The sequence below is a fragment of the Orcinus orca genome, chromosome 7, assembly GCF_937001465.1.
Source record: "Orcinus orca chromosome 7, mOrcOrc1.1, whole genome shotgun sequence".
Taxonomy (NCBI): domain Eukaryota; kingdom Metazoa; phylum Chordata; class Mammalia; order Artiodactyla; family Delphinidae; genus Orcinus; species Orcinus orca.
Window position 1 is genome coordinate 77,646,328 of NC_064565.1, and position 23,392 is coordinate 77,669,719.

The 23,392-nt window shown below is 41.4% G+C and overlaps 1 protein-coding gene across 5 annotated transcripts in view; it reads left to right on the plus strand.

Moving 5' to 3' along the window:
• MYO1B (myosin IB) overlaps positions 1-23,392 on the plus strand; it is a 182,646-nt gene that overhangs the window by 51,607 nt on the left and 107,647 nt on the right. For all 5 annotated transcript variants that reach the window (XM_033400313.2, XM_004276947.3, XM_033400310.2 and 2 more), the window contains exon 3: positions 72-187. In XM_033400313.2, the coding sequence (XP_033256204.1) occupies positions 72-187 (116 nt within the window). The remainder of the gene's footprint in view (positions 1-71; positions 188-23,392) is intronic.

The window sequence follows — 23,392 nt, forward strand, 5'->3', positions numbered from 1 at the left end:
AAAAGGATGAAACCATGCAACATTAAGACTTAAGATGTTAAAATGGGTATATTTTATTCTTTCTTTTGCAGACATACATTGGAAGTGTGGTTATATCTGTTAACCCATACCGGTCATTGCCCATTTATTCACCAGAGAAAGTGGAAGATTACAGGAACAGAAATTTTTATGAACTGAGCCCACACATGTAAGTATGGTATTAAAGCATTAAGTTTCTCTTTCACTCCAGAGCTGTCTAGTTGACAGATGTGTCCAGCTGTTTCCTTTGAGTCTCAGGAAAATGTTTTAGTCATTTTTAAAAATTAGATGAAGGAATGTGGAAGTTAATTGTTATGCCTTATTTTAAACTAAAAAAAAAAAAAGGCAGAATATTTCATTTGGCCTCAGGCTCTTTAAGTTCTGAAATATTTGGGTTCAGTATGTAAAGTATCTTCTGTTAAAAATTCTGTGTAAGTAGCAGCTGCTGCTAATTATTTTTTCAAATAAAACAGGAATGGTCATTGTTTGTTATTATAAAGAGCCCAAGCAGCATTTTCATGCTCTTTTTGGGTCAAGAAAGATCCCAAGTGTTGGGTTGTGTAATAGTTTCTGAGGAAAAGGAATAAGTAATCCCTTCAGTTTATAATATTCATGGACATTGTTCACCAGATGTGTACATTAAGCCAATGATTTCACCCTCCCTGAAGTTAGTCACTTGTTTGATTTTTCTGAGGTCACTTGTTATTGTAAATAATTCCTGTAAATAATAACCTACAATAATTACACAGTACTGAGGTTGAGAAACCCTGAACTAAAGTGAAAGAATCTGCAGAGTTTTAGTTGTGTCCTAGCAGAGAAGAATTTTCTCTGTATGATTGAAGATGGGCTCTATTATTTTTGCTAGAAAATAAATGTAATAATTAAAGAATATACATACCACTGTCCAGATGTTTATTTTAGTTTCTTTTGATAGTGGAGCATACAGTGACATTTTTGGACTGTTTGGAACTAAAGATTTAAATAATTTGTAAAAATGGTTATTAAAAACTAAACACAGTATTCTACCAATCAAGCGGATTCTGATTATTCAGTTTTCTCCTAGAAGTAGGTTTTGCAAGTGAACTTGTTTCATTTTGCCTTAACAAAAATAAAATCTATTGGGATTGACATATATACACTAATATGTATAAAATGGATAACTAATAAGAACCTGCTGTATAAAAAAATAAAATTCTAAAATTCAAAAAAAAAATCTGAAATTTGTTTGATAAAGTTATCCCTATAGTTAAAGTCCCTGCAATGAAATACCTTATTTGATGCCTTAATATTTATTTTAAATTCTAGGCCTTGAAGCCATGCCTCTCAAATGCTTAGATCAGCTATGTCAGAGTTCCCCAGGAGCTCAGGAAAAACCTAGTTGCCTAGGCCTTACCTCTAACAAGCCAGGAATCTACATTTGTCACAAGCATTCCAGGTGATTCATATGTATGTGCAAGTTTGAGAACATGTTGTCTCAGAGATATATTTACAAATGTTTTCCCTTCCTTAACTGCTTACCACAAATTATGATCTTTTACAATAATAGCATTAATGATAACAGTAACAGTAATGGCTTGTATTTATTGAATACTTACTATGTGCAGGTACTTCTCTACATACTTTCCATGTATTATAACTCACATCATTCTCAAAATAATCCTGTGAGGAAGGTACCATTACAAATGGGGAAGTTGTCTCAGAGAAATAAGTCATTTATCAAAGCTCGTGGGTCGGGAGCAGAGGTGTGAAAACAGTCATCTGCTGTGCCTCTCAGCTGGAAATGGGTTCCACCGTTTTCTTCTTATGGCCTCTTACTGTGCAGTTGTATTCTGCTACCTTTGGGTTGCCTGTGTTCCTGCATCCTGGACGCTCCAGGATAACTTAGCTGTGGCTCAGTTTGCTTCCAGAGACCACATGCCATTCTTCCATTTTCAGCTTAAATCTCCACTTTGGGGTTGTTTAGATATATAATAGATGTCCATCCTAGAACATAGAAATTCATGCTGTGGAATATCCACTTTTATCCCTGTTCCTGAAAGATTCCTATAAGAGGCTGCATAGCACTCCTACCCAAGTTCACCCCTTACCCCCCAAGGGAAAAACACCACACCAGCAATAAAATAAATTCCCAGTGTGCTTAAGATAAAGACAGAATCTTTTTACCATGATCTATAAAACATTGTGCATGGGGTGAAAGGTACAGTCTCATCTAATAAATCTGAATTCCCTAGATTCATATCACAGCTCCCTCCCCACCTCACTTTGTTCTTTCAGTCCTCAGCACACTCCTTCCTACCACGTCATCTTTGCACATTCTGTGCCTTCTGCCTGGAATGCTTTTCCCTCCCTTTTCCCCAAGGCAACTCCTGTTCTTCCTTTAGATCTTAGATTGCATTAGACCTCAAGGAAGAAATGTCCATCCCTCACCCCCTCCTTGCCAAGGTCAGATCTATTGCTCTTGTCACAGTTACAGTTAAACATTTCTTCATGGGATTATTTGATTCATGTCAGCTTCACCTGCCATGCCAGCTTTTGCTCACCATAATATTCTTAGCACCTGAAAGTAAGTGTTCAAAATATATTGAACAGGACTTGGTTTGAGTCCCAGATTTTCCAGTTACAAACCATGTCATCTTGAGCAAATTACTTGAAAAAACTTCAACTCATAAATTAAGTAATTTGTTGTGTACAATGGGAAAATAATTATTAACTCATAGGATTTTTGTGAGGGATAACTATCTAGTAGATATTTAGAAAATATAATTATCTGATATAAGTAAAGTGCTTAGCAGGGAATCTGTCGTTATGGACAGCTGTTGCTATTAACAGTGTTAAATATAATAATTAATGTAATAATGAGATATGTGGGACACATTTCCGACATTTTAACAGGCTCTTCGTTACCACTTTGTCCTCCACGGTGGGACATTTCCACTTCCTTTAATGCATTTTCCTGCATTATTCTTTGTGAGTGTCCATCTTTGACAGCATCTGAAACAGGGTCAGTGCTAGCTAGGTTCCCTACTAAAACCCAACCTGACCTTCTCTCATAGGATCTTTGTGATATAATAGGATAAGATGATTTCAAGCTTTTGATGCATTCTAATCATAACTCTTCAAGAATTTGGTTCCAATTTGAATAAAAAAGAACTTTAAAGCAACTGACAAAGGATTAATCTCCAAAATTTACAAGCAGCTCATGCAGCTCAATAACAAAAAAACAAACAACCCAATCCAAAAATGGGCAGAAGACCTAAATAGACATTTCTCCAGAGAAGATATACAGACTGCCAACAAACACATGAAAGGATCTCAGCATCACTAATCATTAGAGAAATGCAAATCAAAACTACAATGAGGGCTTCCCTGGTGGCACAGTGGTTGAGAGTCCGCCTGCCGATGCAGGGGACATGGATTCGTGCCCCGGTCCGGGAAGATCCCACATGCCGTGGAGCGGCTGGGCCCATGAGCCATGGCTGCTGAGCCTGCGCGTCCGGAGCCTGTGCTCCGTGACGGGAGAGGCCACAACAGTGAGAGGCCCGCGTATCGCAAAAAGACAAAACAAAACAAAACAAAAAACAAAAAAAAACTACAATGAGATATCATCTCACACCAGTCAGAATGGCCATCATCAAAATATCTACAAACAATAAATGCCGGAGAGGGTGTGGAGAAAAGGGAACACTCTTGCACTGCTGGTGGGAATGTAAATTGATACAGCCACTATGGAGAATAGTATGGAGGTTCCTTAAAAAACTACAAAAAGAACTACCATATGACCCAGCAATCCCGCTACTGGGCATATACGCTGAGAAAACCATAATTCAAAAAGAGTCATGTACCAAAATGTTCATTGCAGCTCTATTTACAATAGCCAGGAGATGGAAGCAACCTAAGTGTCCATCATCAGATGAATGGATAAAGAAGATGTGGCACATATATACAGTGGAATATTAGCCATGAAAAGAAACGAAATCGAGTTATTTGTAGTGAGGTGGATGGACCTAGAGACTGTCATACAGAGTGAAGTAAGTCGGAAAGAGAAAAACAGATACGGTATGCTAACACATATGTATGGAATCTAAGGAAAAAAAAAAAGGTCATGAAGAACCTAGGGGTAAGACGGGAATAAAGACACAGACCTACTAGAGAATGGACTTGAGGATATGGGGAGGGGGAAGGGTAAGCTGTGACAAAGAGAGTGGCATGGACATATGTTCACTACCAAACATAAAATAGATTGCTAGTGGGAAGCAGCCGCATAGCACAGGGAGATCAGCTCGGTGCTTTGTGACCACCTAGAGGGGTGGAATAGGGAGGGTGGGAGGGAGGGAGACGCAAGAGGGAAGAGATATGGGAACATATGTATATGTATAACTGATTCACTTTGTTATGAAGCAGAAACTAACACACCATTGTAAAGCAATTATACTCCAATAAAGATGTTTAAAAAAAAAAGAACTTAAGCAGCTGCTCAAACCAAGTACCTTGAAAATTGCTGATTAATTAACCCCAGATTACATTTGGAATTTCATTTGACCTGTTGTTCACTGTTAGTCTGCAAAACCATCCAGATATTTCCCTCATAGCTCATGTGTTTTTGAAGGTGTCCAGAAATTATCTTTCTTTAGATTTCAGACAATTGAAAAATATTTACATTCTACTTAAGTACGTGACTCAGACAGCAGAAATGTATAAATGAATAAAATGAAGATAAACAGTGGCTTCTTATCTATGTTCCTTTTCAGAAATGGTTTTCTGTTGTCATACCTCTTCTATTCCCTTCTCTGGATTCCTGTCCCCTGTATGTTTGGACCTACACCTTGAGCGTGATAACGTTGGGTGGCTTGCCCAGAGAAATGAGGGCCCTGCTGGGCAGCATAGATGATACTGTTTACTTTTCTAATTGTGTAAGCTGTGTCTTTCCAGCATGATTTTTAAATATTTTGCACATAAGGAATTTTTCTTAAATATCCCAGTGAGGACTTCGTACGGTACATTTCAGACCTCTCAGTAACTGCGTTCATGGAGAACTGCCTAACGTCAGGGATGGGAAAGAATGATAGGGGAGAGAGATAAGGGAGATAACTGAACTATTTACTCTCCCTCCACTCAGAATAGCACGGTGACAAACACCTTCTGATATTTTAGTTACCAAATCCACTGGCCTTCCCTTGGGTGATTGCCTTTTCATCTTGCAGCACTAGATAGAGTGTATCACCCTCAGATGGATCTTCCTAAAACCACATCATGCTATTCCCGGAAACCTTCCTGGGCTCCCCATTACTATTTGAGTGAACTCCAGGTTCCTTGGCTTACCGTTCAGGCTCTTGGCAGTCCAGCCTTCGTCCTCCTCTCCAGCCCAAACACCACTTCATGCCTTCGTGGAACCTCCTTTTGAGTCGCAGCTTTCCATGTCTTTTCCTTTCTGCCTCTCCCACCTCATACCCCAACTCTACTCTTAACATCCCGCCTGTCTCCTAGGTTCTGTCTTAAAGGCTTGATCAGCTCCAGACTAACCCACCAGTGACTGTTCCTGCCTCTGAGTTCTCAGAACCACTCATGTGATCTGGCACATCACCTTTCTTACTGTGGTTAATTGTGTTTCCATGTCATCTTCTTTAATGAGATAGAAGTTAATATAGACCAGGAACTTTATCCTGTGCATCTCTGTGGTGCTTTCAGTGCTTTTCTCTTAAGAGCTCAATAACAAGAGAACAAAAGAGGTTTTAAATAATATTTCATTACATTTTACTTGTACTATCTCATCTCTGACAACTCAAGGAAATCAGAGTATTCTTCGCATGCTATTGGCTGCGTTTATTCAAAACTTCATGCAGTGTAATGAGAATTTTTTTTCATTTTTATAAAAAAGTAGACTAAAGTATTATAGTGCTCTTCAACACTGAGTGTTCAGGTTCGATTTATTCCTGATGCAGAGCACTTCCCATCTAATTATATGCAGTGTCTGTTGAAGGGAACATGCTGCTAAAAGGAAAAGTGCCCCACCACCAATCCTTCCCGGTAGTCACGACCCAGGAGTGAGCTGAAATGTGTCCTTCGCAGATTGAGACATGGTGTGGTGGCCATATTACGCAGGCATTATGAAAGCACTGTTAGAAGCAAGCTGTCTTTCCATTTCAGTCAATGAAAAGCCTTGCAACAAATTCTAAAAACTGAGAAAAATGTCTTAAGGCCTTGAAAAATTTCTGGCTACTCTCACCTAAAAATGGACAAGTGATTAATGGGAGGATTTGGAATATGTTCCTGTCAGTTGTCCAGATGTGACCCCCTGTCTCTAGGGAACCTCTGACCCCTAATTTTATGACAGTTGATTTTGCAGGACCAGATACTAGTGCCCAGAGAATGACATTGCTAGAAAGCTTGTGTGTTTTGAGTCCTTGTTAATCGTGTTATTTTACTCCATTCAGGGTGAACCAGATACATGTTATAAAAAACATTTCTGACTATATCTCAAAATGTGCCAGTGCTGGGGTTGGGTGTCCAGAGCTTAGGATAAGGGTTTAGGGCAGAAGCCCCAGGTGTTGTCCCTTTTCTTGTTATCAGTATTTTCCTCTAAGCGGAGTTGAAATTCTGTGAGTAGAATTTTATTTGTTTTGAGAACTTTTATGACAGCTAGATTCTGAACTCTCATAGAGGTTGCTTGTACAACCGGGTGTTAAAGTGCTTTCTCAAGGAAAGTGAGAAGGAGTGTGTGTTTGTGTGTTTGTGTGTTGATGTGATGTCACTGAGACTTTTGTATTATTTCCCTCATTTCCTTTTTGGAATAGCGGAGCCTCCTATTGATTCAGTCCCTCCCAGAAAACCACTTGCAGAAAAGGGTTTTATGCTTTCCCATCTAGCATTCTTTCTACTTTTTGCTTTAGGAAAGTTACTCATTTACTGAGCAAGTGTTTATCGAGAGCTTACCATATGCCAGACTCTCTTTTAGGCACTGACATACAGCAGTTGAACAAAGCAGATAAAATTCCTGTCTTCGTGAGGGAGACAATCCTCAAACTTAAGTATACAGAAACCAAGATTGTTCAAACCACTGGTTAGGGGGGAAAAGGGTAGAGCAAAGGGAGGGAAGCTTTTGTGAAAAACAAAATGAATTTAAATAGTCTTCTTATAAAGCACCTCTAAGTCATGTTCTCTCAGGTAGTTTAAGTCAGTAGCCCATAGGTTGTGATCTGGAAGGCTCTGCATCTGTGTACGTCTCTAATCCACATGAGTAACGTGTGCAGGGGGGCATCTGAGCTCCGTCTTACTCTTTAGTTGGGATACCTTAAGTGAACATCTCATGTGGAATGCCACCATCTCAAAAAGAGTTCAAATTGCCCCTTTCCCTTTCTGCACGACTGTCATGGGTCAGAATAAGCAGAAAGCAGCCACCGTATTTGCTGTCTTGGCACATACTTGTTGGATTCTGGACAAATGTGGATGAGAAGACTTCTTGATGAGAGAGATTGATTCCTGTTAACAGTGCAATGCAATGTGGTAGTGAAGGATAGGTGTTAAATTGAAGCTTCCTGAAGCTGGGTCCATGCTGAGAGACACGTCTGGGCTTCGCACTGAATCGGATTTTATGAAGCTCCATGAACTGAACTTCCTGCCTTTAACTCTCAAACTTTTATTCTCAGTCTGTTGCTTTATGGGAGTTATTTTCAAAACAGTGTCTTTCAGAATATATACTCTTGGCAGAAAGGGGCCTCAGCTAATTTCTCTTTCAGATTATGAACTTTTAAAATTAAAGTTGGAAGGTTGGTTCTATACTACCATAATGTTTTTACCATGAAAATCATCGTGATAGAAGAATACATTTATTAATGAAAAGTGTTTTTGTATGTCTGAGAAGTCTCAGAATCCTAATTTCTAGATCCCTAATTCGAATTTTTATCACTTCTCAGAAAAATGCACATCTCAGACTTGAAAGTTTATTTTGAAAAGGCAATTCATAAAGCCGGGCACACGTTCATACCAGCATACATGATTATTTCATTGGTGTATAATATTAAGGGGAAAAAATGGATTCTTGACAAAATAGGTTGCTTTCTGCCAGAATGTTACAGGACTTTCACAGGCCCTGAGAAATTCTGCAGCCTTCTGGAAGAGATCCATTTCATCCAAAGGAGTGGCACTGAGGCCTCAGCCCTGAAAAGCGTTAGCCTAACACTTCATCTGCACTTGGAACCCACGTGAGGAGTGCTCTCTAGAGGGGGTGTGTTCAGGGGAGGGGTGCCCCCTTTGTTGTTGAAATAAGACTCGCTGCTGTGGTCTGGTGCTGGGACTTGTGTGGCAGTAGGACCGGATGGGTGGGTCGAAGGGAACTGTGTGGGAGTTTGTCTAAACAGGGCCCGGCAAATACTGGTCCTGATCCAGTCTGGGGAAATCAGCAAAGCCAGGAGTAATAGAAACCGAGTGCAGTAAGGCTCCCAAGGGGGCCCATCCTTGGGAGACTGGGGAACCAGGAGTGGGCACTGGGGCTGTCATGGGACAGAAATCCATGCAAGGGAAGCAGGCCCTGGAGGACCAGCCCCAGGAAGGGGGCTTGTGCTGTCCTCACTGTCTAGGTGTACTTTCCACCCGCTCCAGCCTGTCTCAGGGATCCAAACCCTCGAGCAGAAGTGATTGTTCATTCATTTGATCAACATTATTCAGCATCTACAGTATGTGTGAGGTGTTGGGGATACAAAAATTATTCATCCCTAAGGATTCACAGCCTCGTGTGGGAAACAGACCAGTGAGCAAATAACTGGAGAAGAGAGAACTGCCGTGAAAAAGGTGGGAGATCAGAGTGCCCATGTGTTCAGGCCTGCCCTGGACAGTCCGTCGCTCCTGTTGTATCAGCATAATTATCAGTAGTGCCCCCTGTCCTCACAGGTGTCTGAGTGTGGTCCCCGTGGATCAGGTGCTGTGGGTGTGCCAGGGAGAGGGTGTTCAGCCCTGCCTGAGGAGCTGGGGGATGGGACAGTGGGAGTCTTGAAGGATGAATTTGCCACATAGATAAGGAATAGGGTTTAGGCCCAGGAGATAATTTCCCCAGCAGGGGGAATAGTGTTGATCCAGTGGTTCAGCAGTTGTTATTTGAGTGCCTGTCAAGTACCAGGCATGAGTGCAGGTACTGGGCAAATATCTTGGCCCTTTTGAGCTTACATCCTAGCAGGGGGAGAGACCATAAACCAGAGAAGGAAATAAACTAAATGGTGCTGGAGATGGTGACGAGGGCACAGAAGGACTGTGTGAGGGTGAGGGTTCCACGGTGTATCGTTTGATATAGGGTGGCCAGGGATGCCTCACTGAGATGGTGATACTCCAGTCGTGTCCTGGGGGGTGAGGGGGCGAGCCGTGTGAAGTGCGGAGGGAGGAGCGTTCTGGGCCAAGGGAACGGCGTGTGCCAAGAACCGAAGGGGAGACCCAGAGATACGACATGGCCCGTCTGTGATCTCAATTCCTGTGGTTCCCAGAGGCTGGAATGCAGGATGCAAGCTGGGAAGGGGGATATATGGTAGAAGAGGAAGAGCAGATCTGGGTCACAAATGGCTTGTGTGCTAAGGATTTGCAGTTTTAAGCAGCAGGAGGAGAGATAAGGTCAGCCTTGAGATTTGGACTGTTCAGGAGCCCCAGGGGAAGAGGAACTCAAGGACAGTGAAGTTTAGGGATCTGGTTGGCTTTGGCAATAATCCAGACTAGAAGGGAAGAGGGCAGAGTCTCATCTGGAAATGGGTGGACATTTCAGAGGCAAACCCATAGAACCCGGTGGGAGTGACTGAAGAGTGAGGGGGGCGGGAGGGAGGCTCCGAGGCCAGTCATGACTCCCGGCTGAGCTGGGGGTGTGGATGCCAAGCAATTCCCGAAAAGCTGAACTAGACTGGAGACGGCCTTGTAAAGCAGCGGTGGGCACTGGGGGTTGGCATGAACATGGAGTAGGGGGCTTCCTCCCTGGCACCTTCGTGTTCCCTGATCCAAGCATGGGGACAGAGTGGCTTGTCTGAACTTGGGGAAGAGAACGTGTGTAGACCTACATTTCCAGTATTGGCTCCTTTGCACTCACGCTCAGTCACTGAGCATTTCTCTTTTATAAATGTGCTTCTGAACGGTTTTAAGTAAAATTTGAATGATCCCTCATTAGTGTATGAATTTACCATGTAGCTGCTTTATTTTTAAGGTAATTATTTGTTCTGTGTTCAGTTGTTTATGCCTCTTAACTCCTTGGCTGTACGTGGCTTTGATCTTTCTCCTCAGGTGATTATGATTTGGGAAGCAAATAGACCCACTTTTGCTGTGTGTGAACTCCCCTCTCCCATGTTTTCTGCTTTTTGGGTCTGTGGTTTGCTGTGTCTATTTTTAAGAGAGTGCAGTTTGGGCTTCCCTGGTGGCGCAGTGGTTCAGAGTCCGCCTGCCGATGCAGGGGACGCGGGTTCGTGCCCCCGGTCCGGGAAGATCCCACATGCCGCGGAGCGGCTGGGCCCGTGAGTCATGGCCGCTGAGCCGGCGCGTCCGGAGCCTGTGCTCCGCAACGGGAGAGGCCACAACAGTGAGAGGCCCGTGTACCGCAAAAAAAAAAAAAAAAAAAAGAGAGTGCAGTTTGGTAGTCTTATTTTCTTATTCCTTAAACCTGATGGCTTGAAATTTCAGCATTGAGACATTCACTGCTCTCATCAATTCCCATGGTCCCTTATCACCTGTTTGTTTTATTCCCCAGTGGCCCAAGAGCAGATGTTGTGTGTTTTCTGATACCAAAGGTATGGTTATTTCCAATACCATTTCTCCAATGCCAGCTGGGTGTCTAATGATACAATTCAGTTCTGGTGCTAACTACCCAGAGTTATTGCCGGTCCCAGAGGTCAAGGGCTCAGCCCCACAAGACAGCCCCCACTTCAGATGCCAGTGAAAAATGGAGTGCCCAGGCCACCCACACTTCTACCCAGCTGACTACACATTTGGGGGTTTCCATTACCCCCTCAGGTTCAGTACTTCGCTGGAATGACTCATAGAACTCAGAACACTCATATTTACTGGTTTATTGTAAAGGATGCAACTCAGGAACAGCCACATGGAAGAGATACGTAGGGCAAAGTATAGGGGAAGAGGGGTGCAGAGGTTCCTTGCCCTCTCTGGGCAGGCCAGCTTCCCAGCACATCAGTGCCTTCAACCCAGAAGCTCCGGAATCTCCCTGTTGAAGAGTCTTTATAACCCAATCTGCAGCCCGCATCCCCTTCCTGGAGCTGGGGAGGTGGAGCTGAAAGTACCCACCCTCTGATCATGTGTTTGGTCTTTCTGGTGACCAGTCCCCAGCCTGAAGCTACTTAGGGGTCCCACCACGAGTCACTTCATTAGTGTAAACTCAGGTGTGGGCAGAAGGGGCTTGTTATGAATAACAAAAGGCAGTCATGTTGCTCAGGAAATTCCAAGGGTTTTAGGAGCTCTGTGCCGGGAACAAGAGACGCAGAAGAAATTTTTAAAATTTGACTTTCTGGCCTCCACATTTTCCTGTTTTCCTCTAGCACACTGGCTGTTCCATCTCCTGTGTGGAAGGCTGGATGTGCCTCTTCCTCTCTACCTCTGAATGCTGGTATGTCCAAGGGTTTGGCTTTGGGGCCTTTTCCTTCTCCTCTGTAGGCACTTAGATGAGCCCATTTGGGCTTTAAATATGTCCTGATGCCCCCAGATTTAGGTCTCCAGCTGGACCTCACCCCTGAGCTCCTGGTGACTCAGCTACATTCAACCCTTCAGTATCTCCCTGGGGTGTCCAAGAGGCACCTGGAACTTCACATGCTTCAGACTGGAGCGCACCCCCGTCCCCATCCTTTCTCTCTTCTCGGGCAGCGGCAGTACCATCCTTCGGCTACTCACACCACAAACCTTTTCTTCCTTCTCTCTCCCACCCCACATTCAGTCCACTATCGGGTCTTGTTGGTGCTGCCTGTACATATCCCAGTCTCGCCACCACTGCCACCGTGCTCGTCTGAGCTGCCACCCTTTTTCACTTAGATTATTGTGGTAGCCTCCTAACGGGTCTTCCTGTTTCAACTCTCCCGTTGTCGCCTTCTCCCACACCTCGATCCCCTGGCCATCTTTTCCCCAAAAATGTGGCGGCTGTGGGCTAAAGTCCTCTTTCTTAAAGATGTCCACTGGATTGTTTTTCTTTGCTTTGGAAACCTGCAGTGGCTCGTGCGTGACCTGCAGAGCTCCACTTGATGTGGGCACTGGCCACCTGACTGCACTTGTGAACTTCCCATCCCCTTGCTGCAGCCATGCTGGTTCCTCACTGCTCCTCTCACACGCCACCCGCTCTGCGTCACTCTCTCCCCTTCAAGGGACCAACTTGTTTGTTCTCTCACTTCAGTTAGGGAACGCCTTAATCGTCACTGATTACCTAAAATACCTAAAATAGCAACCCCTGCCCCAGCCATTCACTGTCCCCTTAGACTGCTTTACTTTTATTCGTTTATCATCTGACATTTCACTAGGTGTTTGTTGTGTCTTTATTATTTGTCTCCTGTATTTGAATGTCATCTTTAGGAGAACAGGGGCTTTGTTATTTCACATAGCAATTAGAATCCATGGCAGTTAGAATAATGTCTGTCCTGTAGCAGCTACTCCATAAGTATTTGTTGAGTGAGTGACTGAATTAGTGAATATGGTGAGCCTACTCTTTGTTAGAAACTGTGTCTAGAAGATACACGTGGTCTTTGTCTTCAGGAATCTCAGGCTAGTTGGGAGGAGAGGGGAATGGCTACATAAGCGGGTCTTTTTTTTTTTTTTTTTGCGGTACGCGGGCCTCTCACTGTTGTGGCCTCTCCCATTGCGGAGCACAGGCTCCGGACACACAGACTCAGCGGCCATGGCTCACGCGCCCAGCCGCTCCGCGGCATGTGGGATCCCCTCGGACCGGGGCACAAACCTGTGTCCCCTGCATCAGCAGGGGGACTCTCAACCACTGTGCCACTAGGGAAGCCCCGAGCAGGTCATTTTAATATAATAGTGTTCTTGCAATGACAGGGAATAAGGTGGAAGCACAAAAAATTGGTGGGTTCAGAGATTCTGTAGGTGCCACCTATGTTGAGTCTTCAAGAAGGAATTCTAGAAATAGGTGGCCACTGTAAAGTGTAATAATGATCTACATAGAAGATAAAGCAAAGGACGGACCAGTTTGGCTAAGCCACAGTGAGCCAGGATGATAGGAAGGTATTTGAGGAAGGTAAAAGGTATTTGAGTTGAGATGATAGCTACATGTAGAACTTTTTTTTTTTAAATAAAACATTCAAATACCAGTCTACTTTAATCATTGGGAGGATTGAAGGATTATGTTTATTCTGAAGTAATAGGAGGAGAGTTTGGGATGAGGGCATTACTTAAAATTACAAGCTTATGTGTCGGGAAAAATTGCCGTCTTGCATTTTCAGTCACCAACTGGAAAAAAAAATTGTGACTTGTTAAATATGCCTAAGTGTGTACGTGTATAAATGCAGTGTTTTAATGAATGAGTGGTAAATGACTGAATGTTGAAACGAATTTTGTAAGTATAAACAGATGTTAGTTCATTATGTTTTATGACAAAACCTCTAGTTGCTATTGGTGATGAATCATAATGTTATTCAGGAGGAAGAACATTTGATACACAGCAGTCCTGATTTTCACTCGTCATGGACTAATGCGAAGGATGTGCTCTCCTTTGGATAGGGAACCCTCCCCTTGGGATATTTGTGTTCATTGTCTGAATGCGTGGGCCGTCAGCTTGAGGTCTGAAAAGAATATGCCCAATTGCGTTAGAAATGTAACGTAATAGATGGTTTAGTCTAATTTCACAAGAAATTAGCAGTAGAGGAATAAGTTAGAATGCATACATTTTCTACTCATCTTTGTCCTTCAGTCCACCTCAACAGCACAACATTAGAAAGCACCTGAACGGAGGGAAGATTATTTGGGTGGTTTGCACCATGGACCTTTATTTTGGGAACACACAAGCAGGCATCCTCTTAGGGTTGCCTACTTAAAACCTAGACTGCCACCGGAGGCGTCCATTTCCACTTTGACCATCTATATTTTCATGAAGCGTGGGTTGCTAAGGGCTCTTGAATGTTTCTTTAGGGCTTGCTAGTTTTTAAGCCACTGCTTTGATTACTTTCAAAAGACATACTCTCACCCTCATATACCCTACTTCACATTCCGTCCTACAGTGTTGCTGCTGCTTTTCTCTATATTTATAATTGCCTTGGCCATTGTTAAATGGCAAAAGCTTATACATAATTTTGTCGTGTGAATAGCATTGTGGATAAAAACAAGGATGTTAAAAACGGCAGAATCCCATCCGTGATCAGAGAAATGTATTAAAGACAATGTTACTGAAGTGTAAAGTTGTTAGGACATAAATTATAAAATGCACCCATGTAGCTATTTAAGATTACGCAATATGGGTGAGTCATTGCTGTCTGGTTACTCATTGCCTGGAACATGGGTATAAGGAAGGAGAAAGTGTGGAAATGTGTGGGTGTTTCTTGGACATTGCTCCTAAAACAAATAGAAAATGGTGTATAATGCTTTGAACATTTGCTTCCTTTTCATAATGTAATATGATTGTCATTGTAACAGTATCCCATCTATGATTGCGTGTGCCTTACTTTGTCTTGCAGGCATAGATAAGGTAGCATAAATGAGTCTTAGAACTTGAAAATCTTTGTCATTTTCTATATTAAAGATTTTTCTTTGGTGTTTGCATATATCTGGCATTGATCTTGAACAGAACTTAGAAAATTAAAATCAGTCCTAAGAGAAAATTTTGACTGTGGAAATAGGGAGGTTGAGTTTGAATAAATTTGTGGCTAGGGATCAGTTAGTTGTAAGCTCTCCTTCTCTTGGCCTCTTCTTGCCTATCCCACTGTTGCTTTCATTTCTTCTTCTTTCCAGGCACCCTGGTCTTGTATTGTTACACTCACTTCACTCTTCTCCACGTATTCAAATCCTACTCATCTTTCAAGATGCATCCGGGGTACACCTGCATTTTGAAGCCTCTTCCCAAAAATGCCACTTGGTGGTCCTAACACGTATTTTCCATAGCATGCATTATGTCACAGTTGTATGGACTTTGTTGCATACTACCTTATATATTTCATTAATTGTTTCCTATTTAAGGGTTGGACAAGAGGAAGCATCTTTTGAGCAGGGACTATGCAATTATAATTATTTTCTTGCCTCAAGATCGTTGGTCTTAAAATCCATCCAGTATGTTTGTTTATCTATAGTTAACCTCAAGTCGTACCATCCTAATGTATTGTGTACATTATAAAACAGCCACAAGAACAGGAACTTTAAAAAATGATAAAGATCTGTAAGTACAAGTTATAATATTTTATATCCATATTCCAGTGGCTCATCGTGGGCATACCCTGAGATGCACACACCTCACTTTGGAGACCTAGTGTTAGGGACATGTTAGGGACTCAGGAAGTATTTATTTTTAGCCTTCAGCTATTTTCTGCTGGTTGTTAACAGATTTTCTACCTGTCCAAAATAAAGCTCAAGGCAGTAGTCTAAGTATGTTTGACATCTAGTTAGGGAATCTCAGGGATGTATTAGAATAAGGTAGGCTATGCTTGGACAACAAGGCTTCACAGCTCAAGACACAACACGCTGAAGGTTTGCTTGTCACTGACCGCGCAGTCTGATGGGGGTCAGGTGGTGTTCCTCAGAGGCTGTCCTCTAAATGGTGACTCATATACAAGCTGTAGTTGTAGCAGCTGGAACACATGGCTTTTAAGGTTGTTGTGGGAGGTGAAGAGAGAGCATAGTCAGCTCTTCCTCATTGGCTGGTGTGCAGTCACATGGGCCCAACCTCCTGCAAAGGAAGCTGGGAAATGTACCCAGGAAGGGGAAAATGGAATGGGATTTAGTCAACATGTGGCATGGCCTCCTGTTTACTGGGATCATCTGTTCATTTCATTAGGGTTGTTACTGTTTGATAATTCAACTCATGGGTTACCATGTAAAGCAAGCTTCTGTATGAATTTAAACATGAGTTCAGTAGTATAATTTAGAAAGAAAATAAGTCCTCTTAAAGCACTTTCAAATATTTTTTCCTTGTAATGACTGTAATCACCGTGCATTTTCACATTTCCATTTGAATCTTATTTGAATACATTTTAAACTACAAAAGTAAAACTGTTCATTCATTTTTCATGTTTCTGTTGTTATTCCTTTTTTTTTCATGCTGCTAATCAGCAGAGACTAGTGGCTTATTGGTTTATTATGAACAAAGGTTTTTTAATAGTGTCACATTTCATTGCAGTTGTTCACAGAAGTAGTTAATATGTGAATATTATCTAAATGCTTTAATAGTTTATGCCAGTAGATCTGTCTTTGGTCCAATTCCTATATTACCAATTTTCTTGGAGCCAATATGTTTATTGAGAATTTTAGAAAATTAGATGCTGATCTCACCTATATTAATTCACATACTCATCTATTGGGAATTGTGGCAAAATGGGTTTCACCAGCTTTGAAACTTAAGCCAGTGCAATGTTAATTTTTTTGGATGCAACTCTTCTGAGAATGAATGAATAAGAATCAGTTTCCCTTACACTGAGAAGTTTAAGTTGTGTTTAAGGACAATGTTAGTTAAATTCTTTTTCCAAATATGAATGTAGTCAAAGATGGAAGGTGAAGAAATATTAAAATTTTAGAGGTAACTGCAGAAGAATATTAATATTACTTCTGACTGATAAATTTTCATTTTAAAGCTATAATACTAATTTTCATGGTGGGAAAACCAAAAACAGCCCTGCACTCACAATAAATAATGTCACTCTGTACTTTCATCTTATATAATGTAGATGATATATTACTTTTTCATTTTACTTCCAACTTATACCAGTCCTTCTCTTGTTAATTTTGGCCATGATCAGGTACTTTGCAAAAATGCTTACAGTACATCCTTTGCATACTTTTCTTGCATCCTCTTAATCTGGAAAAATATACTTGTTTTTTGGTAAACAGTTTCATTGGATATAAAAAGCAAGTTCCAGTTTATACATATCCATGCATTTATTAAATAGCTAATTATCTTCGTATGTGTATTTATCTTTTCTTTCATACAACACTGTATCTCCTTTTGGGAATAGACTAAGTTTTCTATTTTCTTTGAATGGTATAAGAGTACCAAATCAAGTATCTTGCTCATTGTCACTGTTAATATTTGTAGGCTGATGTACCCAAAGGTAAGGTAAAAAAAATCATTGTCATTGAAACTTGTAAGGTAAAAAAATTAAGGTAAAAAAAATTAAGGTAAAAAAATCATTTACCTTACCCAAAGGTAAGGTAAAAAAATCATTGTCAATCAACTCTTTGATGACATTAAATAGAACATTAAACTATCATATAGTTAAAATAGGATTCTGCTTAACCGTTAAACTAGATGCATACTTGCATATTGGGGGTTTTCTACTCTTCTCTCTGCTTGGAATGCCTCAGCCTCCACAATCTGTGTGTGTGTGTGTGTGTGTGTGTGTGTGTGTGTGTGTGTGTCTGTCTGTCTGTCTGTCACAAGTTCTCCTCCCTCACCTCTTTCAAGTTTTTGCTCACATGCCACCTTCTTAGCAGGTCCTTCCATTGTTATCCTTTCTAACAATTTCATCCTGCTCCCCTTTTCTGCCCTGTCCCAGCATTCGCCATCCCTCCCTCGCTTTATTTCTCTCTTTTACCAACTTCCAGCACATTATACTTTACTTATTTTCTTTATTGCCTGCCTTCCCCTCCACCTCACCCACAGGAAGTCAGGTCCATGTTCACTTCTGTATTCCCAGTGCCTAGAACAGTGTCTGGCACATATTAAACAGTCTGTAATATCAGTTAAATAGATTAGATAAACCTTTAATCACATGTTCAGAAATTTCTGATGTTCTAGGAATTCATATCAGAAGATGAAGCCAGACTGTAAGGACTTTGCTTGGATATCTTAGCTTGATATTTAGTGACTTCTGAAAAAAAAAAAAGGGGGGGGGGAAATTTTCAAATGGTATGATATAATTTTTAAAATTTAGGAACCACCTTCTTTAAATATTCATAATAGAGAGTAGAAAACAGTAAAATTATTCAAGTGTGAGATGTGAATGTAATAATGCTAATATTACAGCTAAATTTTCACAGGTAAACTTGTGCTGTCAACAGATTTATTGGTGGTGGTTTTGAGTTGTGAATGCCAGCAAAGAATTTGTGAATGGAAAATATTTAATTCTAAGGTTCCTTTCAACTCTAAAACCCTATGAGTATATGATCCTCTTGTTTAAGAAACGTGTGATGTATTTTAGGAAAAAATTCATTAAAATTTTTTTTTTAATGTTAGTGAATAACCGGTTTGCTTCAGTTGTCTAGAATAACTAGGTAGTTGGGGCCATTTCATTCTTTAGAGTTTCTGAGGTCACAGTCGAAATTAGAGAAATTGAAGATTAGTTAACATATCTAGATTTAAAGCCTGGTTTTGCCCTTTTCCAACTTATTGTCAACTGGGCACTTGTGACAGAAATTCTGCTTTATCAGCATGGAGATGTACCAGCAAAGTCTTATTTGCATGGAATAGAAGGCAGATATTTTCCAATTCTCTTTATAGAGGTAACTCTCAAGAAATAAGTTTTATTAACTCTTTTTGAGTTGCTGGTGACCAAGATTTGGTTAATTTACTCCAGAGATCGCAGTGAGTGGAACTGTACATTTTCATAAGCACATGCCTTTTTTCAGTACATCCAAAAAAGCGTGTAAGGAAAGAGTCCTCTTGGAATTGGCAAGGAAGGAGAAGAATATTGGAGTTTTTCAGAAGAGGCGGGGAGTTTTGAGGTGATTGGGTGATGGGTTAGGAGAAAGCATAGAATTAGGAATGAATAGATACAGAATCCATGCCAACAGTCATGCATTCAGAGTTCCTATTTCCATAACATGAGGTGGGGCGATAGCCTTTTGAGGTTTCTTTTGACTCAGTGTTGCTGTAATTTTTAAACTGTAGTCTTTTTATTCTGGTAAACCTGTGTCTATCTGCTTGCACACTGAAGGTTTTTCTAGATTTGTGAATTTAGAATGTAACAGTTTTAAGTGAATAAATGAAAATTTTCTGGGAAATTGCCATTCTTAGCTATGCTTATAAGGGGGCTCATATATTTTGAGGGAGGTCTGTCTACCTACCTACCTATCCCTCCATCTATCCTCACCCCCCTGCCCCCCCCAAAAAAACCAAAGAAGAACTGTACATGTATCCATGGATTTTAGTCTCACCAATTTCAGTATTTGATCATTTATAGTTCAAAGATATGTGAGGAATATGAATGGGAGCTAATTGTCATATCTCCTCATATTGAAAATTGACTGAAGGCAGCTTACTGTTTTCTAGTCAGTATTATAAAATAAATAGCTTTTAAAAAGTCAGAGCAGGTTGGGGCTTTTTTGAGCAGAAGCCACCTGTTCTCCTTGCTTGGTTGGCCCTGTAATAAACCTTTCTCTGTTCCAAAAAAAAAAAAAAAAAGTCAGAGCAAAGGGAAAAGAAGAAATGAGACCTAAGCAAAAGTTAATCCCATGATGTCCTCTATGGTTATTGAACTTGGATTTTTCATTTCCTGGTGGTCAAAACAAAAAGGGAAATATGATCAGTTACAAACTTATTTTTGCACATAAGATCAAAGCACTTGAGTTGCTCAAGAGAAGAAAAGTTTTGCTTACCAGTTAGCTTTAAAAGTGATGTTAAAGTCTTATGGGACTTATGAGATGAAGGATGTCATCTGGAGCAACACCTCCCAAAATTTCCTTGCAGAAAATAAAGTAGTGAATTTTATATGGCTGCTTTTTATGCCACTTCACTAAGAAGCAGCAGAGGACATAACAACAAAGCACAGTTTAGGAAAAGCAAGTCTATAAGACACATTGTCATCCGGGGCTACTCAACAGAACCACCACAGAATTCCATCAAATCTGTGGAGCATGGGGGAGGGGCGGTGAGGCATTCGCTCCCCAGGTGATTCCAATGTGCGTCCAAGGTTGAGAACCACCGGTACAAGTACCAATGTTATTGATGGTTTGGTTTGATTCAGGAATACAAGGAACAGATAGATTGTAGTTTCTCCCTCAAGTGATACTGTGACAGTTTTGTATGTTCCTTTATTTGTTTTCTTTTTTTAATAACTGGGCTTTGAATTAATGGTGATGTGCAGACCCTTAGAGGTTGTATCCTCTGGAAAGGGCCCAGAGTCCACATGCTCTGTTGTCAATAAAAAGATAGAGCCTTTATTTTAAAATAAGGTTGTCGTCATTTTATGAAAATCGAGGAAGGAAACCAAGACTCATTTGAATAGATGGCCCCCTGCTCTCCGTAGGGTTACGGACCATAGACATGACAAATAGAAGATTCTCTAGACTGGAACTAGTTTATGGTGGTGATTAGGCAACCATGTAGGGTATAGGGATGGTGCCAGTCTTTGGGTCTGGAGAGTTATTGCAGAGACTGGTATTTCCTCAATTAGTAGGTATTTGAAGTACACATATCTGGAGAGAGCAGTCATATAGGTGTTTGCGAGTGTGTGTGTGTGTGTGTGTGTGTGTTTTAACCTTAAGCAATAAGGTTAGGGACTATAGAATAGTTTTAGGAATTGGGATTCCATATTTCAATGACTCTTTATAAAAATTGTGGAGAAGTCTTCCTCCAATGCGTGTCACAGTTTTGAAACCTGAGAAATGTGGCTTTGTTCCAAACCTTTGTAGATTTCCCTCTGTCGCTAAGCCTGCTATTGGCATATAGAAAGCTCCATTAAGGGTCATTTGGTATCATTCTAGGACATGTCACTAAATTGGTTGGATTCCACGGCATGTCAGATCTCAATGGCTTGTCTAAGCAGTCTTTTAACCAGTTTAAGTTACAAAGATTTAATGTGTGGGGTCTTTGAAGATTTATTGGTTTATTCATGTAACAAAAATTTTGAGTGCCCTACCTCTGTCTGTCCCAGTGATTTTCTTGTGTAGACTCTCTGCTCTGAAGAACATAAATTCCAGAACAGTGAAACTCCATTCCTTCTTGGGGGGTGGGGTCTTTTGCTGGGGGTAGCAGAATGGGACTGTTATGAGTGACTCTTAACAGGCCGTGGTTGAGGGAGAGCCTTGAACTTCATGGTCTGGAGGGTAGGGAGAAGCCTGTTTTTTATCTTCATGTCCTTTGACACTGGGTGCACAGTTCCTGGTGGATTGAAGGCACTTGATAGATATTGGCCGCAGAACTCGAGAAGCAAGTTAGCATAAACATGGTGATTTGCTTAGAGGGACCTTGCGAAGTGACTCTACATATTTTGGAGAGGAGAGTGCTACCAACTGGGGGCTTTAAGAAGCAGTAGAAGCAGGATCTTCTCATCATCCAGTTCTGGAAATGACTCTAATTGCTTTTGCCACTTAGTTCAAGAACTAGCAAGGTCCTAGAGTGTTACCAGTGCAAATATAATCACACCATGCCTTTCTAAAGCAGAAGATTATAGATGACCATTTGCCTGTGTCTTTAAATAGAATCTATATAGATTAGCATTAGGGAGAATTCCTAGATAATAAGAAATAACCTAAGTGAAGAATTTCAGCTAGAAAGTGTAAAATAGAGTCCCAGGGACTTCCCTGGTAGCGCAGTGGTTAAGAATCCGCCTGCCAATGCAGGGGACACAGGTTCGATCCCTGGTCTGGGAATATGCCACATGCAGTGGAGCAACTAAACCCATGCGCCATAGCTACTGAGCCTACGCTCTAGAGCCCACGAGCCACAACTGCTGAGCCCATGTGCCACAACTACTGAAGCCTGCACGCCTAGAGCCTGTGTTCTGCAACAGGAGAAGGCACCCCAGTGAGAAGCCCGTGCACCGCAATGAAGAGTAGCCTCTGCTCGCCACAATTAGAGAAAGCTGGCATGCAGCAACGAAGACCCAATGCAGCCAAAAATTAATTAATTAATTAATTTAAAAAAATAGAGTCCCATTTCTCTTCAGCTTTCTTCTTTGAGTATGTTAAATTTGTGAAGGCTCTTTTTTTGTAAAGATATGAATGTGCACTTACATAGGCATACTTGAATAACATATCTTTTAATTTCTCCCTTACTTGGTTTATATATACCAACTATTTACAAATAGTTAGTAAACTTAGAGTTTGAAAATGCCATACATTAATTTTGTCAGTTTCTTACATGATTCGGAGAAAAGACTATCTTAGGATTCATTTCACCAATTTATTCTGACCATACACTGTGTGTCAGCCACTGAGATGATGAGTAATAATTTCTGCCCTCAAGGGAGGGAAACTAAGCAAAATGGTCTCCAGAAATTTAAACCACATGTTAAGGATACAGTAGATGTATAAATGGGATTTTTTTTAATAGGTGTATAGGCAAGGATCTCTTAGAACAAGGGGAATCATTGAGGACTTGCAAGAGAAGAGGGTGTTTGGTGGGGACAGTGGGGCAGAGGAGGAACCAATAGGGAGATAAGCCAGGAGAGAGAGCTAGGCTTGCTCCTCGGAAGGGCCTTGCTTGGTTTGTAATCTGTGGCACGGATTAATCGGTTAGAAATAAGGCTCTTAGAGACTGGATTCTGGGTGAGTGGCCTGCCTGATTTTGACTCCTCTGGCCAGAAACTGGTCAGGATATCCATGAAGGAAGTTTTTAAGTTTACGATTTTGTGTTGAAGATAGAAACTTGTCTTGAGCTTATATTCTATAATAAAAACGTACACTGGCACTGTGCATAGCATTCTGGGACCTAGTATTGGTATCCAGCACCTCAGGGCATGGTCTGTTCTCATCTTGCCCCTACCCTGCTGATCAGGGAGGATTTTTGCTGGCTTCCAGTACTTTATTCTTAGTTTCTCAAAGTTTGGTCTTTGAGCACAGTCTTTGTCAAATGACTTTTTCCCCCTGCAAATGTGTGGTGATAATACTAACTGCCTGCTTGCAGATCTGAGTCTTTCTCTCAAATATACGTGTGATCTGTGTGTGTGACATTTCAAGGCAGTCGTTTTCTTGTAGCCACTTTGCAGACATTGTGACCTGGCTTAAAAAACTTGCATGCTCTGTATTTAAGTCCAATTTGGAGCAGTGCTTTCTGTGTGCTGGAGTGATACGAGAGTTGTTTCAGACCCCTTTGTCAGTGTCAGGGCACTTTCTGTGTATCAGCACTAAATCTTCCTCCAGGGGTAGCTCAAAGCATTGTTGCTTCATCATCCCCCCCCCCCCCCACCTTAGGTGTGGGCCGGGCTCTGCCACAGAGTGGTGGAGAGCCAGAGAAGCTTGCAGAGGAGAGAGTGACCTGCTCGCATTTTAGAAGGAGGAGGGTGGTGGGGAAGCCAGCCTGCAGAGCAAGTGGTAAGTGTCGTATGGT